Raw genomic sequence first — 18,171 nt, forward strand, 5'->3', positions numbered from 1 at the left:
CATTGCTTCCAGGCTCTAGAGGCTGGATGTTCAGGATCTGGGTTCCAGTGTGGCCGGGTTTTGTTGGGAGCCCTCTTCTTGGCTTGTAGACAGCCGTGTTCCTGATGTGTGCTCACACGGCAGAGAGACATCTCTCTTATCTCTTCTTAGAAGGCACTAACTCCCTTCACGAAGGCTTTCATGACCTCATCACCTCCCAAAGTCTCACCCCCAATGGCTGTGGGATGGGGTATCAGGGCATCACGTCTGAATGTGGTGAGGACATGCACATTCAGTCCACGGCCGTTACATACATTTACGTTAAATGAGGAATAAAAGGAGAAAAAAAAAAAAAGAAGTAGAGATGGAAAATAGAACCACAAACATGACCAGCACAAACACGCATTTCCTGGAGTCCTATCACCCAGCAGAGGGGGAGCAGAAAGGTTGGATCTGCAACTCAGACGTAAATGACCCGAGTGGGTCACAGTATAAATAAGGTAAAATCAAGCCAGCCGTTCAGAAGATGCTCACTCATTCCTGAGACTGGGTCTCAACTGAATGATCATCACCCACGAGTAGCAACTAGTATTCGTGAGGTGCATTCTTGTTTGGTGCGGATTCTCTCTTGATTCTTAGGTCAGCTCTGGCGCAACTATTTTATCGTTCTCCTCTCTTTACAGATGAGAATACTGAGGTTTGCAAAGATAGAATTCTGTGCTGAGGGCCACACAGCTCTGGCGGAAGGCCTGGGGTTCAAACCCCAACTTCGTTTTTGGCATCCACCGTGACCACTTGCTGATTGGTAAACAGACTCTGAAGGCTGAGCTTCAAATTCCATGTTAAGAATTTTGGATGCCAACGGACAAATAGTTGTGGGGTGGAACGAGATAATTTTCTTCTCATCTTTGAGAGAAATTGTTGTTGTAGTTCACAAGTTCGCCATTTTGAGTGTTCTTGTGTTGTTCATATTTAATCTCTGAAATCAAACCAAACTCTTGGAGGATTCAGAGTTCCCCTGGCAGGAAAACATACGTTTGGTATTTGATTTGAAACTTTGTTTGTCATGGGGATCAAATGCAAGCATTGTAGATTTAAACTGCTGCCGGCCTTCCAAGCCCGCCTCGTGAGTGTGAAATGAGTACAACCATTGTACCCAGCGAGTGCGCGTGCCCCAGGAGGAATTTGAGTTGGATGATCTAGAACAGCTCCATTCAAGCTGCATGATTTTTTTTTTCATAGCATGCTGTAATATTCCGCGGGAGCTCAAATGGGAGCGGTAACTGGATTCTAAGAAATGTTTCAAATGCATCATGCGGTTGAGTCCAGGACTGAATTAATGGCCATGCCAAGCAGTTTATGGATGAAGAACCCCAACTTCTGGCCCCACTTTCAACACAGTTTCAGACTTGGGTGGGATCCCTTGACTCATATCTGCCCGCTTTCTGGGGCCTGTCCTAGGGAACTCTCTCCTTCTTATTCCAGTTGTGGTTCCAGGACTCTAGAAGAGTCCTCTCAGAATTTATCCTCCTGGTTTTCCTCATCCAGTTAAGGATGCCATCCCCTTTACTGAGTCACCCAGGCCACAGACTCAATCATCCTCAAAAGCTCCCTCTCCGCCTGCCCAGCCAGTCCAAATCACCCACTGCCAGGAGGTGCCCTCAGCCACCCCCTCCTCTTCGGCCCTCCGCTGTTCCCACCTTGGCTCTCCCCTGGCCATACTTGGCTGGAAAAGCTTTGAATTCACTCCTTTGCCTCTAATACCAGACGTTGGAATGATCCTGAAAACATGGGGCTGCTCATTCCACTCCTCTGTACTTCCCATCATGCCCAGTGATGGTTCTCAGACTGTGTTCTCTGGAGCCCCTGAGTTCTGCAGCCCAGACCGGGGCCTCGGGCCTCTTTGCTGAAACGACCGTAGGAGTTCCCCTCCTGTCTGCTTACATGTGGCCTCCTAAAAGGTCTTGCTCGGGGAGGACATTTTTCTAAAAATGAAAATGGCCCCACTTTACCCACATCCTGCCCACAGCCCCACCAACGCTCCCTCCCAGTGTTCCTGACACAGGGCCCTCTGTGCTGTTCTCTAAACATACAGGTGATGCCTTTGTTTCTTTGAACACGCTGTCTTCTCCGTTTGGAAAAGCCTTTGCCCCTCCTCTTCTCTGAGAGCCCCACTTTCCCTTCAGAAGCAGCTCAGACGTCACCTTCTGCAGATGGCACAGAGTTCCTTGTGTTCTCTGCAGGACACCCGTTGGCTCCCTCCTGTGCACCCAGGGAACCCATGTCTTGATGGCGGCCCTGGCCACGACACACTTTTCTACCCGTCTTCCTGCCTGACCCCTGCTAGATTGTGAGTGACTCCAGGGCAGGATTTACATCTTCTCATCTCTGCATTTCCACTGCCTACTAAGTACAGGACCCCTGAGGGAAACTCAATATATTAATAGTGACATAAGGTAATACAGTTAACTATCAACAATGACCAACACAGGCTGGAAAACACGTGCCTGATGGGTAGCAGGTGGGGTGACAGGGCGAGGGGGTGACAGGACAAGGCGACGGGTATAAGGGGCTTCAAAGGTTGTTGATTCTGGGCTGCCGTAGCTGAACTCAGGCCACATATGTTTTTGGGTATAATGTAAGATGAATTTGAGGCCTGCAAAAATTCAACAGTTCCCTTAGACAGGCTGGGCTACACCTGCGTGGGAGAGGCACTCTGGGGACCTGACCGGGGTGCCTGTAGACACAGCAGCCCCCACAGGCCCCCCTTGCCTGGGTAGTGCATCAGCGATCTCACCAGCTCGTTCGTGTGCTAGCCCAAATGGACTCCAGCACCCGTCAGCTCTGGGCTTGCTCTTACACCCATTTCACAGCTAAGAAAACAAGCCTTGTGCAGCCACAGCTAAGAAACTGGGAGCAGCACCGGGAACACATGACTTCTGACTCCAAGTCCCAATGTTTCTCTATGTCACCCCACGTGTGCTTTGGGAGGGAGGAGAGGTGGAGACAGTGCAGCTGGGGGGAGACATTTATGACCCCATAATGTGCCCCGTGTGACCCAGACCTCACACTCTCCGTAAACATGCTTGGAGAAAACTCACCACGTCTTCTTTTTAAAAGATTTTATTTATTTATTCATGAGAGACACACAGAGAGAGGCAGAGACACAGGCAGAGGGAGAAGCAGGCTCCATGCAGGGAGCCCGATGCGGGACTCGATCCCATGAACCTGGGTCACTCCCTGAGCCGAAGGCAGATGCTCAACCGCTGAGCCACCCAGGCGTCCCCACCACGTCTTCTTCTTACTTACTTTCTTTTCACTGAGATGTAAATACATGCCCTGAACTTCGCCGTGTTCGAGGGTACAGTCCAGCAGGTGTTAGCCTAGGCACAGGGTTGTGCAATCATGACCACTATTTCCAGAACATTTCTGCTCGTCAATTTCCCATGTTTTTCTTTTTCAGATTCCAATGATGAGAGACCCTGGCTGGATCAGAAATGTGTGGCCCTCGAACATCAACGTGAGTGAAGTTGCTGTGAATGTGCCATTGACGGAGCAAATGCTCTGACAAACTGTCGTGTGCCGCTCCAGACCCTGCCGCTCCCCCAACGCTTGCAGACTCGGCCTGCAGCTCCTTCTGAGGGTTCCAGAAGCCTGGGATGGAGCTAAGAACATTTTGGCTAATATCTAACCTCATCGCCCTGGATCTATCCTCCCCCAGGCCCAGAAATGATTTTGTCACCTCCCTGATTAAAAGGCTTCCATGTCTCCCTAGTGCCCACAGGGAAAGGCTCGTCTTGTTATCTGAGCTGTTTGTTGGTTACCCTCGGTGGACCGTCCTTATGTCCTTAAGTCCTTACGGTGGGTGCGGTCCCACGTAGCTGCCCCCAAGCCCCTCAAGGCACTTCTGCACATTCTGCTCCTCCTCCTGCACCCTCTGGTTCCCTGTCCTCCGGCCTTCATCCCACGGCTCCCTGTGGTCCCCAAGCCTTAGGCCAGGCCCTGCAGATTGTCCCCGGGACTGTATTTAGTGCTTTGCTGTCCACGGACGCTTCCTTTGGGCTCCCCCGAGACTGCATGTCTGGCAATGTGAGGGTCCCTCACATTGGGTCTGGCAATGTGCACCCCCTGCCTGACCCGGCTTCTGGGCTCCTCCTGGATCTGGCCTCAGGAGCCTTTGCTGCTGGGGAGAGGAATTCTGAGGCCGCACTCTGCTGGTGGTCCCCACCTGCATCTCCAGTTCCTGCCTCACGCTGCCCTCACCTTGCCCTCGAGCTGGACATCACACCACCTACTGTATACCCGCATGCACCTTAAACCTGAGCTCTTTTCCTGTGGAGGATGGACTTAGGGATAAGTTAGGGGGTGGTGAGACCCAAGAAGAGGCTTTTGGAATGATCCAGGGGAGGAGAGATGAAGCCTGGACACTCATCTGTCCCTTGCGGCCTGTCCTACGCCTTGTGGAGACACAGCAAGAGGAGCATGTTGTCCCTGCTCTCTGAGAGCTCCCAGTCTGGAGAGGGACCCAGGAACAGAATGTGGAACGGGAGGATTTGCAGGGGACTCAGGAGGCCCCGTGGTGCAGGCCAGAGGGAGAGTCTTGCCCACCCGGGAGATGAATCCACAGGCTCCAGTTGAATGAATGAAGAAGGTAGCAGGTAGCGGAGGGAGGCCTTGGCCCAGGGACTCTGTTTCCCAGGGGATTGACAGGGATGGGGCCCAATCAGAGGCCGGGAATCCTGACCAGCAGGCAGTTGGTGGCAGTTGAGCCTGGAGTGAGGGGAGCCATCCTCCAGGGAGCAGAGCAGAGGCAGGAAGGCCCCGTAAGTGAGCCTCCCCTCCTGCGGGTGGGCTTGCAGGCAGGCAGGCACAGGCTGCTTCCTGGTGCCAAGTCCCCATTCCCTGGCCCACCGGGTTCCCAGCCCCAGCCTCTGGCCCCATCCCCACGGCTACGGTGCACAAGAGGGGAGGCGGAGGGAGGCGATCCGCAGGGCCTCTCCCGCAGGCCCTGTGCTGCCCTTCACACGGCTCATCCCGCAACACGATCAGAAGCAGCGGACAGGAGGTGCCAAGTAGGAAGCTTCTGTCTCCAGGGTGAAGTGACAAAGTCTCGACCAAAGTGACAAACTCCAGGAGAACTGAATTAGGAGGACAAATCCTGGCCCTGGACCCTCAGCTCCGCCACTTAGAGGACGTGTGTCATCGAGCACGCTTGCTGCTTGCTTCTCTGAGCTTCAGCGCCGCATGTGCACGTGGGGAGCTCTTGCAATCGGGAACGTAACGGGCTTGCCTTTTAGCACGAGGCATCGTGCGGCAGAAGAGCGGGGCCTGTAACTCAGCTCAGGTGGGTGGAGAGTTTAGAAGCAATTCAGGAAAAAAAGCCACCAAGACACAGCGAGTCTTCTGCAGAGTCTTGAGAGAGCCGTCCGTCGGCAGGCTCGGAGGTGGGAGGCAGCGCCGTGAGCTGCCTGTGGTAGGGCCGGGGAGCAGCTGGAGAGAACGTGGAAGCGGGAAGCAGGGGTGCCGATGGCGGGCCGTGTCTGCCTTCCTGAGCACCTGGGACTTGACTGTACAGGTAATGGGAACAGGGGCCGGTGGCCTGGAAGGTCCTAAAGCAGGCGATGCCCCGTCAGAGGCCAGTCGGGGGTGGGCTGGGAGGCAGGGAGACCAGCTGGCAGTTCATGGTTGGCTTGGTTGAGTGTGAGGTGCTTGTGGACCGTCTGGAGGTGGCCGGCAGGTGGGGGCAAGGTCTGGGCTGGAAGTCCTCAACTGTGCGTGGCTGCTGTCTCCAAGGGCAGGAGGGGGCTCTCTGTCTCCGTCCTGGGTGCTGTGCAGATGTGCTGGGTACCCTGGAATCAGTGACAAGCGTGTCATGGTTAGTTCTTTCCTTCAAGGCCTCTCCAGTCATTAGAAGAGGTAGCCGAGGGGATCCCTGGGTGGCTCAGCAGTTTAGCACCTGCCTTCGGCCCAGGGTGTGATCCTGGAGTCCTGGGATCGAGTCCTACATTGGGCTCCCTGCATGGAGCCTGCTTCTCCCTCTGCCTGTGTCTCTGCCTCTCTCTCTCTCTCTCTCTGTGTGTGTCTCTCATGAATAAATAAAAATCTTTTTTTTAAATTTTTTTTATTTTTTTAAATTTTTATTTATTTATGATAGTCACAGAGAGAAAGAGAGAGAGAGAGGGGCAGAGACACAGGCAGAGGGGGACGCAGGCTCCATGCACCGGGAGCCCGATGTGGGATTCAATCCCGAGTCTCCAGGATCACGCCCTGGGCCAAAGGCAGGCGCCAAATCGCAGCACCACCCAGGGATCCCTTTTTTTTTTTTTTTTTTTTTAAAGAAGAGGTAGCCGAATACAAGGGGCACAGTGACAATGCTCTGTGCAGTGTGCCACCATGGGGTTACAGGGGCTCATTAGTACAGAGAAGCGGGACTGATTTTTCATGGACCCGAGGGACGTCTGACACACACACACACACACACACACACGCAGATTCTGGAGGGACAGTCGAGCAAGGAAACGTTCATCCAAACCCCTTAACCCATCTTGCTGGGTGAGGAGAGGAGAGGGAGTGCGTAGAGCCGCTTGTTACATTAAGCCTGCACATCTTTCCTGAGTGTTTGGGATGAACAGCGTGTGCTTGCACATGCCTCCCTCTTGGCCAACCTGTGCTCTGGTTACAGCATTTCTTGTAAGAGCAGCGAGTCTAAGAATTCTGGGTTATTCTGGTCCAGTTACTTGAAACTTGTCGCTTTAGGTTTTCAAACCTAAACTTTGCCTTCCTCGCCGTCTTTGAGTTGAAAAAGGACTGGGTTTAAAGTGTAGTCTCCATGGAGGGAGCATTTCTTGGCAGAGGGGTGGGTGGGTGGGAGGGAAGTGATTCTGTTTCGATTTAAATTTAGTTTTGAAAAATGTCATCAAAGCTCTCCACGTGCCTGGTTTCTAGAAAATCAGCTAGGAAATACGGGCCACGGATGCAGCCACAGTGTCCTGGACCTGCTATTTCCCTGTCCCTCTGCACGTCCTCCTGGGACTTCCACTCTGATGGAGCAAAATGCGCTTGTTTGCACAGAGCAGCAGGGGCAGGTGCATTCTCCTTTCTCGTACTCTCTCTGCCGTTTATGTATGATCTCACCCTGTTTTAGTTTATTCTGTATTCAGACTCTGCCTTTTCTTATATATGGAGTCCCCCCGCCCCCGGTTGTTCTTCCCGGGGGAGGTGTTTTTCCTGGAGGCCTTTCCTCGGGAAGAAATGTGTGCTTCCCACTCTCTGCCCCCATCCCTCCACCTCCCCCACATACAGTCCTTAAGCTTTTCCCTTAGTCTGCAACTTGGAAACCCTCACATTCATTATTTTTAAGTCCTTATTTACTTAAAAATATATTTAGGGATGCCTGGGTGGCTCAGTGGTTGAGTGTCTGCCTTCGGCTCAGGTCGTGATCCTGGGGTCCTGGGATTGAGTCCCATCAGGGAGCCTGCTTCTCCCTCTGCCTGTGTCTCTGCCTCTCTCTCTCTGTGTCTCTCATGAATAAATAAACAAAATCTAAATTATATATATATATATATATATATATATATACTTAATGTATGCTTTAAAAAGTACATTTAACTTGTACTTAAAAAGTATTTAAATTTGAAATTTCAATTTTAAATTTATATAAATATATTTTATTTTGAATATTTTAAACCCCTTAAAACATATCTTAAACTGTTTTAAACACATTTTAAAAAAATAAAACATATTTTAAAACACTAACTTGCTTTAATTGGGATCTGTCTTCTCTGGATGCCTATGACTTTCAGATAGCTCACTGGCTTTCTTATTTACTTAACAAACCTTTCTATGGTACTTACGTGGCAGGTTCTTGGCTAAAAGCATTATTCACGGGCACTCATTCAGCTCTTCCCAGCAGCTGTATAGGTTGGTCCTATTTTTGTCTCTGTTTGAGAGATGTTGTGGCCGAGAGGCTGAGCCACTTGCGCAAAGTCACACAAGGGCCAGGGTTAGGATTTGAACCCACACCTCTGGCTCCAGAGACTTTGTTCCTAAGCACGATGAAGTGCTGCCTCCATAAGAAGGGTCTCTGTTGAGCAGTTTCAAATTCTTGTCATTTATTCCTTGCATTTTGTACCTTTAGCATGTGGCCTGGCTTCCCAGACTCTCAGCTGTGTGTGGGTCCGCTTTTCCCCGCCTCTCCTCAGGAGACCTCCCTCCTCCGCTGGCTCTTAAGTCCTGCATCAGAGCTGTGACATTGGGGGACCCTCACGAGATCCACTGCTACCCAGATTCTTGCTTTCTCCTTTTTCAATTTACTGTTTAAAAGAAAGCAAAAATTGAAGGTTTTTTTTTTCTTTAAGATTTTATTTATTCATGAGAAACAGAGAGACACAGAGACGTAGGCAGAGGGAGAAGCAGACTTCTTGTGGGGAGCCGTATGCAGGACTCGATCCCAGGACCCCAGGATCACACCCTGGGCCAAAGGCAGACGCTCAGCTGCTGAGCCACCCACATGCCCCAGGGGAGATCGTTTTTATGCAGCCTCCCAGAAAGGGGAGATAGAAGATTCTTTGGATCCTTGCATGTCTTGATCTTTTTTTTTTTTTTTAAGAATTTATTTATTTATTCATGAGAGACACACAGAGAGAGGGAGGCAGAGACACAGGCAGAGGGAGAAGCAGGCTCCATGCAGGGAGCCCGATGTGGGACTCGATCCTGGGACTCCAGGATCAGGCCCTGGGCTGAAGGCTGCCCTAAACCGCTGAGCCACCCGGGCTGCCCCTTGATCTTCTTTTCAATCTGGCTTTCCATTTGGTAGTTTGTATGGAATTTGAATTTGAGGCTGGTATTAATGTGCCACAGAACCGTGAGCGCATCGGTGCTCTGACTTCTAGTAGCCAATGTTACCCACGTGCCAGTCTGACCTGGGCTCCCTCCTGGGTGAACTTTTCTCATTATTATTTTCTGCCCAGAAGCATTTAGAATCTTCTATAAGTCTTCTGTGTCCAGAAACTTCGCACTGATGTGCCTCCCAGGGGAAGGCACATGTGTCTTGTCATGTGTTGTGCTTAGAACCTGGTTTCCTGGAGGGCGATGCGCTTGTCATCGAACACGTCAGCAGATGAGATGTTTAAGCAGATGACGGGGAAAGGGACCTTGAGAAGAACCTTCTTTAGGTCGCCTGTCTTCTATCTCGTGCCGCCTGCCTCTCGGGCTTATGCTCTTTCATTAATTTCATCTTCTATTTCTTTTTTCTTGTCATGATTACTTCTGGCTATTGCATTTTTATTTTTAAAAATTCCTTTTTGTTCTTCAATTTTTTTTCTCTTTCACAACACTTGGTTTGCTTGTCTTCTTCTTCTTCTTCTTCTTCTTTTTACATTTTTTAAAGTTTAAATTCAATTTGCTAACATATAGTATAACACCCAGTGATCATTCCATCAAGTGGGTTTGCTTGTCTTATGAATGAACTATCTTCCCAGATCTGAGGTTCTGGTTTGGGGGTTTCTTCTTATTCATCTCTGTTCTATTCTCTTCATCATTTTTAAACGTGTTTGGGAGTTGAGACCCCCCCCCCCCAGCCCCTGCTGTCTGTTTATCGTTCTTTCTCTTTCACGGTTCAGGGTTTCCTCAAATGTCTGGTGGTTGATGGTTGTCTGTTTTTCTTTAGCACGGAGCGAATAGGAAAGTTGACTGGAAGCACTAACGGCTTCCAGTTGCTCTGGAATAAAGGGCCAGGTTTGCGGGGTGGGACCCTGGGGCACCGTGTGGTTCTGGCTCCAGCACCTGTTGGAGGTTCTGCTGGGCTGGGGGCCCCTTCCTTGGCTGCTGTCCCCTTTGCAGGTATCCTGGAGGCAGCTTGAGACACGTCACGTCCTTTCTTTAGGCCACCTTTCCCTTTCTTGACTTCCAAATTTGATTACATAGCTTTCCCACGGAAGATGCCCCTTCCTGTTTTCCTCATTGTAAGTTATTAAGTCCTGAAGTTTCCTTGAAATTTCATGAGGTATCTGGAAGGAAAGGGAAAATAAATGCCTATTTGTCGGTTCTGCTCTGCCAGCCGTCCCCACCCTAGGAGCTTCCTTCCTTGTCCAGACCTGTTAATGGGGCTATTCTGCAAGTGTCCCGTGACATTCACCACGTTCCCATCTAGAAATGCGCTGTGCTGTCTCTTATAGCCGATTGCTTTTTAATTTTTTTTAATTTTTTTTTCAGGAACCATGACAACCCCACTCTGCAATACTTGTCCAGCCTGGATTAGTGGCAGGTACCAGCACAACCAGATACAACTATAATATATTTAATTAGAGTCTTAGCGAGAATGGTCATTTTCTGTTCAGTGAATTCTTAGGTTTCATAGAGCTGTCCCAAGACCCCTTTATCATTTGTGAATAGAAACATCATATGAACGTTTCATTTTAGAGTCTATTCACAATCTCCTATTTTACCAATCTGTTTTTCCCTCTCCAGTGGGTATCTTGTTCTGAATTTTGTGTACTTGTTTTTTCTTGCTGGAGACACTGTATTTCTACTAGATCTTGACCTCTTTGAGAATAGAGGCATATATTAATGGTTTACCTCCCTACTGTTTTTTTTTAAAGATACTTTATTTTATTTTAAGATTTTATTTATTTATTCATGGGGGGTGGGGCAGAAGGAGAAGCAGGCTCCATGCAGGGAGCCCGACATGGGACTCGATCACGGGTCTCCAGGATCACGTCCCAGACCAAAGGTGGCGCTAAACTGCTGAGCCACCTGGGCTGCCCTCTCTATTTTTTTTTAAAAGATATTTTATTTATTTATGTGTGAGAGAGAGAGAGCACAAGCAGGGGGATCAGCAGAGGGAGAGGGAGAAGCACACTTTGTGCTGAGAGTGGAGCCTGATGCGGGCCTCAATCCCACGACCCTGAGATCATGACCTGAGCCGAAATCGAAAGTGGGATGCCTAACCGACTGAGCCACCCAGGAACCCCCCAGCCTTTTTAAAAGAGGCTTACTCCCCTCCCCCATTGTACCTTGCACATAGTAAGCATTCAGAAATGGCTTGTTGCATGAGTATCTTCTTTGTGACTTCCCTCCTGCTTAATTTTTGATAAGGGCACTGGCATTTTTAACATTAGTACATACTTAGTTCATTTCTTTTTATTAGGATGATTATATTTTTATTATAACTAGTTTTTATCATGTTTACTATGATGAATATATTTTTGCAACCAAGCATTACGATTCACGATATGACATTTAAGCGTTCATTTAAAAATATATATTGAGCTACGACTCGACTATGTGCCCGGCACTGTGCTAGATACTTGAACAGAAATGGTCTTTTCCTTCCTGCAGAGTCCGTCTGCTGAAGAGAGAATTTACAATAGTTGCACACACAAATGGAAAACTTTATAATAAATACTTCAAGTAAAAGATACGTAGACTCGTAAGAATGTCTAGCAGGGAGAATTGATATAGTTGGGGAGGTTAGTGATGGTTGAACTAAGGTTGAAGAAAGAATGGAAGGTTATCAGATAAAGAGGGGATAGGATTCCATGTAGAGGGAAGAGCATGCCCAAAGGCCCTGTGGTAGAAGGGAACAGGACAAGCTTAAGGAAGTGGAAACGATGCAGCATCGCTTGAGCTTAGACTGCATGGGGAAATAGTGGGGCCAGAGCAGTGATGACACCTGATGTGTAGTAGGATGTTTGAGGCTGTTGCTGGAGGAGCGTGTGTGTGCATGTGTGTACACGCAAGTATGTTAGGGTGATGTTCCCTTATTCTGATGTTCTCTAGTGATCTGTCTGTGGGTCTCCCCAGCACCCCATTGCCCCGTGGAGCATTGTCTGAGCCAGATCACACTGCCGTGGATTCAGTGTTGCAAATCAGGGTGTGATAACACTGCAGGGTGTTGGCACAGGAATAGATCCTTGTCTGCCCACCCTCACCCCTTGTCTCCCTCCCTCCCTCCCATTTGAAATTCAAGAAGCTCAGAACTTCCTCTAATTGGGTTAGTGATGCCCAAACCTTCGCTCACACATTCCCAGGGGAGTAGAAAGTATTGGGTAGGATGTTATCTATTTTAAAATTAAAGTGAATTCACATCAATTCCTTCTTTTGAAACTATCTCAAGTATCCTTTGAAATGATTAGAGTTGCCCAGGGGTGCCACGGACCCCAGATTGACAGTGACACCTGTGTGTGTTTGGCAAGGATGGTGATGCAAGATTGTCTGAACCCACAAGGTCACATCGCAGACAGGTCAGAGCTGATGATCCTCTGTCCCCACTTCCTTGCTTTCCATTGTGGAGACTGACGTCTTGAGGTGACATGCAGGTCTCATAAGTGGCATACCCAGGACTCCCCAGATTCCAGGGATTTTTTTTTTTAATATCCTCACTGTTCTAGGAGGAAAAGACAGAGTTTGGCTGAGGCCCAGGTCAACTTTAGTGTGGCGATCAGGGGTAGCAGCCACTTTCTCTCTGGGTACTTGGGTTACCTTACAGATAGAACCTGGGAACTGGCTTAGGGGCAGATCTGAAACTCTTCTGAGACCAGAATCCCTTCATTTTATTTAGTTTTTGAGAGAGAGGTGGAGGAACAGGCAGCAAGAGAGGGAGAGAGAGAGAGAGAGACAGAATCTCAGGCAGGCTCCACACCCACCATGGGGCTCAATCTCACGACCCTGAGATCATGACCTGAACTGAAATCAAGAGTCAGATGCTTAACCAGTTGAGCCACCCAGGCACCCCTTGCAGGATCCCTTTAGACAGAGTTCTCTTGTCTCTTTTCTCCTCCTGGGGCAGAAGACTCAGTGGCCTTCTCTGTTCCTACGCACCCAGGTCATCTTCCGAGGGGAGTGTGTGTGTCGGTGGGTGGGTGGAGGGGAGAGCGCAGCTGGCTTCAGTGCAGGCGCAGCAGAACCCGAGGGTGGTGTTCCCATCTCCACGCAGACTGCTATTCCTCTGAGTTGCTCTGGTGGGGTACCGGGAAGCAGAAGCCAGAATTCTTTTATTTTTTTCACTAAGATGCAAGTGTCTTTATTTTTTTAATGAAGTTTTAAATTTTAATTCCAGTGTAATTAACGTACAGTGTGATGTTAGCTTCAGGTGTACAATATAGTGATTCAACAAAAAAAAATAGTGATTCAGCAATTCTCTACCTTACTCAGTGCTCATCACGACAAATGCGCTCCTTCATCCCCGTCACCAACATCCCCCATCCCTCCACCTCCCCTCTGGCCACCATCAGTTTGTCCTCTATAGTTACGAGTTTGTTTCTTGGTTTGTCCCTCTCTTTTTTCTTCCTTCGCTCATTTGTTTCTTAAATTCCACATATGGATGAAATCATATGATATTTGTCTTTCTCTGATTGACTTTTTTTGCTTAGCACTATACTCTCTAGATCCATCCATGTTGTTGCAAATGGTAAGATTTCCATCTTTCTTATGGACGAGTAATGTTCTATTGTCTATACACCCCATCTTCTTTATCCATTTGTCTATCCGTGGACACTTGGCTGCTTCTATAATTTGGCTATTGTGAAGAATGCTGCTATAAATCTAAGGGTGCATGTATCCCCTTGAATTAGTGTCTTGTGGGTTTTTTTGTTTTTGTTTTTTTGCTAACCTTGAATTCTCACATTAGTCTTGTGAAAGATGCAGCAGTTCCTCTGGAAAACAGGGAGAAGGAGAGGACTAATTGATGGAGTCAGGGCTGGGAGAAGCAGTGGGGATTCTAGTGCAGTTTCATGTTTGGAAAATCTTCCATGGCCCCTTTCTGACTGGGGGTCCCACTGGGAGCTCCCGGGCTCCAGACACAATGTAGGTTGTCTGCATGGGGTCTGACCTGTCTCCCTAGGTCCTTTTCATTACCATCACAGATTCTCTGGAATCTACAGACAAATATAATCGTGTTCTTACAGGTCAGCTCTTAATATTAAGTCACCATTTTGCCATGTCCCACTCCCCACGCTGGGCTTTTCTGCAGGTTACACAGCTTTGGTTATGATTAAGCACTTGGAGAGTGGTTTGGCCTTTCCTTTCATGCTGGATCGTCCTCTTCCCAATGGGCTTGCTGCCATCCTTATTGGCCCTCGGTTCTGATGGCCAGCACTGGATGCGATATTGCAGGCATGGTCTGACCTGCAGAGACTAGAAACAATTACTTCCTTTGTTTCAGGCTAACAGACATATAGACACACAGTCTGATATCTCAGGGTTGGGAAAATGCAAAGCTATGACTTATTCTATGGAGGCTGGTAATTGTTACATAAACTGGATCTCCTGGCCCGTTGAACATGCTGGCTTCAGTAACACCCCTTCCGATCTCTGTAGAATATTGCACACTGGTGTATACATTTGAAGATGAGAATCACAATTTTAGAAGCAAGTGAATATTTTTTAGTCCCCAGATTTTCCTAAGGAAGTGTTGACAAGATCTGGAGAAACTATAGAAAAAACTAGTAAAATAAAATAAAACGATAAAAAAGAAAAGACTAGTACTTAGTTGAAAGGATTTGCAGATATGTTAGGTACTGCTGCTTCCAATTGCATTCTCTTATCCAGGACAGCTGAACATGCTACATTTGCGTGATTTACTGAACGGTGATGCATTGCATAATGACAAGTCAACAAAGCAATGCACAAATCCCAGGCAGTTACTAGAACCTACCACCCAGCCTTTTGACATTAGAGCATTCATTTTGGGACTCTGCAGTAACCACAAATCTATCCAAGGCACCATGAGCTAGAGACAAAAGAAAAAAAATTCTCTTCCTTATAAGAACTTGTTTTTCAAATGTGCCTTATCCATTGGGATTCAATTTTATTTTTATTTATATTTTTTTTAATTGGAGTTCAATTTGCCAACATATAGTATAGCACCTAGTGCTCATCCCGTCAAGTGTCCATTGGGATTCAAAAGCCCTGTCCAAAGATGTGGAAGAGATAAGCATTAAGCATATTTCACGTGTCTGGAAGATTGAGGGCTGGCTCCAATTCTTGTTTTTCCCAAAGAATGAGGTGGCCTAAGGTTCATGAATGGATATTTTCAAACTTTACCTTCTACTCTGTTGTGTAGCATTTGGTAGTAAGCATTCTCACCATCCCCCAAAACTATTTGTGAGAAGAGAAGCCCACTCTAATCTTGGGCTTCCAGGGTCACATCTGAGAAAAGACTACTTTTTAAAAAAGATTTTATTTATTATTTGAGAGAGAGAGAGAGAGAGAGAGAGAGAGAGAGGGAGGGCATGCATGAGCATGAGCAGGGGGAGGGGCAAAGAGGAGGAAGAGGGAGAAAATCTCAAGCAGATTCCCCACTTACCATGGAGCCCAACTTGGGGCTTAATCTCATGACCCTGAGATCATGATTTAAGATGAAACCAAGAGTCAGACGCTCAACTGACTGAGGCCCCAGGTGCCCCCTGAGCAAAGACTTTATATGCTTGTGCAGGAGTAACTGTCTTATTTTAAAGGATTCCATTTAGACCCTAGAATAACCTTCCATTTTTATCACCAGTTTAAAGCTATTTTTAGTTGATTGGACAATAATTCAGCAATTGTATCTTGTAATTATTTATCATTTCCCCCTGTGACTTAGGCTTCATCTGGCTTAGAGTTCATATGTAGCCTTAAATTTCTTGGAATTGTTGCTTTTGGCAATAACATCTATTACAGAAATCTCTTAATAATAGATGCAGTTCTATTACCAAATTTCCATGCTTGGTAAAAAATGGGTCAGTCATTTTCCTCCCTCAACATTTCCTCAGGTTGTCAGAGGGCAGCTTTCTGAATTAAAAGTCCCCTCCAGCCAGCCTGTTGTGAATTCAGAAATTGGCAAGGCAAAATATGATTTCGTGAAGGGATTTGGTCATGCTGTTCTCCAAGCTTACTGTTGGCCCCACTGTGGACCAGGCTCTGCTCTAAATCTAGGGTTGGGCTCAAAATAGCCCCATACAGCAGCCTTACTTAGTTTTGTTCATAGGTCTTATCTCTCTGGGGCCCCACCAAGTGCTGACATCACAAGTCCAGTGGAGTCATCACAATGCTGCCACCACCCAACAATGAGCTTTTCTTGGAGCCCCTGCAGAGGAAAGGGTGATGGGGAAGGAGAGAAAATGGGAGGGATGGGGGTGCTGATGGGTAAGATCAAGAGGAAGAAGAGAGAAGGACAAGACCAGGAGGGAGCCAGCCATGCCTATTCTAATGACCACCAGTAAGTGGTGGCCAAGCCAGCTGAGAGCTAGACAACCAGGAAAATAAGGAAGGTCGACCAGCAGGCCAAAGCTCCCGTGAGCGGGGTTTCCCATGAGAAGTTAATGGAATATGCCCTTTAAATGGGAGAGACCAGGCTTTCCTCTAGTAGGTAAGGTAAATGGCAGGCAGGGAGGGTGGAGCACAATGGGATTTTTAACTGCTTCCCCAGGTTAAATGTCAAAATCCCCCCATGCTGGTTTCTCAGGCATAGAACTCACTGGAGAATGGAAGCAGTGACTGACATTTGGGAACACAAAAGCCTATAACAAGGCTCTTGGAGTTTCGATTCTACCTTCTGTTAGTTGATCTGCTCTGGGCTTTTATACAGGTCTCTTCGTCTATTAAGTGTAATTGATTGCCTTCTCGTGGAGTCCTTTTAAGGATGCTAAACCTGGCCATAAATGGCCATATTATAAAATTTTAATTTATACAAATGATTTTTCCCCAATATTTTATCTCATTAACATGGAAAATGCAAGGGGAATGCCATTTAGATGTATGTACCAGTAACTGACATTGACCGTACTTTCAGGGAGCTCTCCGAGTTGGTGCCTAACCAGAATCTCCAGAGTCTAATTAGAAGGACAAGAGGCAGTAGGGACAGAGAATTTCCATTCCCAAAGCAGGATCCAAGGAGTCCACAACACCCTGGTGAAGTAGGTGAAATTTGCCTTTGGTTCCCCTCTCTGGCCCCCACACTTCCTCCCCGCCTCACCCCCAACAGGTCCCTCCTCTTTCCCTTCTTATATTCCATAGAAGCAAAGGGATTTGTAGTACTGAGAGTAATTACTCTTGCAATAGTAATTAGCAAACCAATATTTATGGAAAGTGCAATTTCATTGGGATTTTAAGACAGTCATTTTTTTTTCTTGTTTCGTTTTGCTTGTGAATTGGGAGAGTGGGAGTCAGAGACTCAGAGGAGCAGCCAGCCTCTGTAGACAGATGCCTACACTGGGGCCCCTGGCAGGGAAACATATGACCTGAAGCACTTTTTCCTCGCTGGACCTCTGGCCCTTCTTTGCTGGATGGTTGGAGAAAGAAATGAAAAATTGGGTTTTCTACATCCAAAAAGGACTTAAATGAGGAGGAAGTTGCAAGGACTGTCATTTCACAGCATGCAGTCAGCACTGCAGAGAGGCTGCCTACATCCCACCTTCAACCTGGCTGGTTGGCAATATTATTGCTGGAGCTCTCCATTTACATGGACTTAGAAATGGGTAAATTTGGAAATGTGCTCTCCCTTTAGCAATTCTCCATGGCAATCAGCTCCTGATCACAGGTTGACCCTCTAACTGGATATGTAGACCATCATAGAAGTTGTCTTCTGCTGCACACCATGGCTAGGTTCATTTTCATGAAAATGGAGGTTTCATAATTTTTCAATCCCTACATAGAAGCTTTAGGGGCTCTCCAGGGCCTTCAGGATAAAGCACTAACTTTTTAGGCTGCCATTTGAGGCCATGATGTATTGGTGTCAGCCTGCCATACTAACCACTCAACAAACCTATAAAGGCTTTATCTCTCTGGTAACCTGCACAGTGAATCCTCAACACATCTTGGACTTTACCACTGCTAAACCTTTGGTAAACTTGTTGCTCCATCTCTATCCCCCAACCCGACTCCAAATCTCTTCTCTAATCATTTCTACTGATTGTCATACGATGATCCTTGAAGGTCTGGATCAGAAATCCCTCTCTTTGTAAGTAAAGACTGTATCCTCTTTTGCCATCCAGAACCCATTCTACTCATTCTCCCAGACTCCTCAGGCCTTTGGGTCTTTACTAATCCTTTGATATTAAGAGTAGGTGGCAATGTTGATCCATTTTTTAAAAACTAAGCTGCAAAATGTATTCAGGTTCCACCATTTTTCCGCCAATTCCTTTTCCTCTTCCAGGATGGAATCCAGGATCCTCAATGGCATTGAGCAGTCGAGTCTCCTGAGTCTCCTCCAGTCTG

General features: G+C 47.5%; 1 protein-coding gene across 4 annotated transcripts in view; it reads left to right on the plus strand.

The window, feature by feature from the left end:
• The window catches only part of LPIN1 (lipin 1), a 132,833-nt gene that overhangs the window by 29,250 nt on the left and 85,412 nt on the right, over positions 1 to 18,171 (plus strand). For all 4 annotated transcript variants that reach the window (XM_055327568.1, XM_055327567.1, XM_055327575.1 and 1 more), the window contains exon 2: positions 3,443 to 3,499. In XM_055327568.1, coding sequence (XP_055183543.1) covers positions 3,443 to 3,499 — 57 coding nt within the window. The remainder of the gene's footprint in view (positions 1 to 3,442; positions 3,500 to 18,171) is intronic.

The sequence above is a fragment of the Nyctereutes procyonoides genome, unplaced genomic scaffold, assembly GCF_905146905.1.
Source record: "Nyctereutes procyonoides isolate TBG_1078 unplaced genomic scaffold, NYPRO_anot_genome, whole genome shotgun sequence".
Lineage (NCBI taxonomy): Eukaryota > Metazoa > Chordata > Mammalia > Carnivora > Canidae > Nyctereutes > Nyctereutes procyonoides.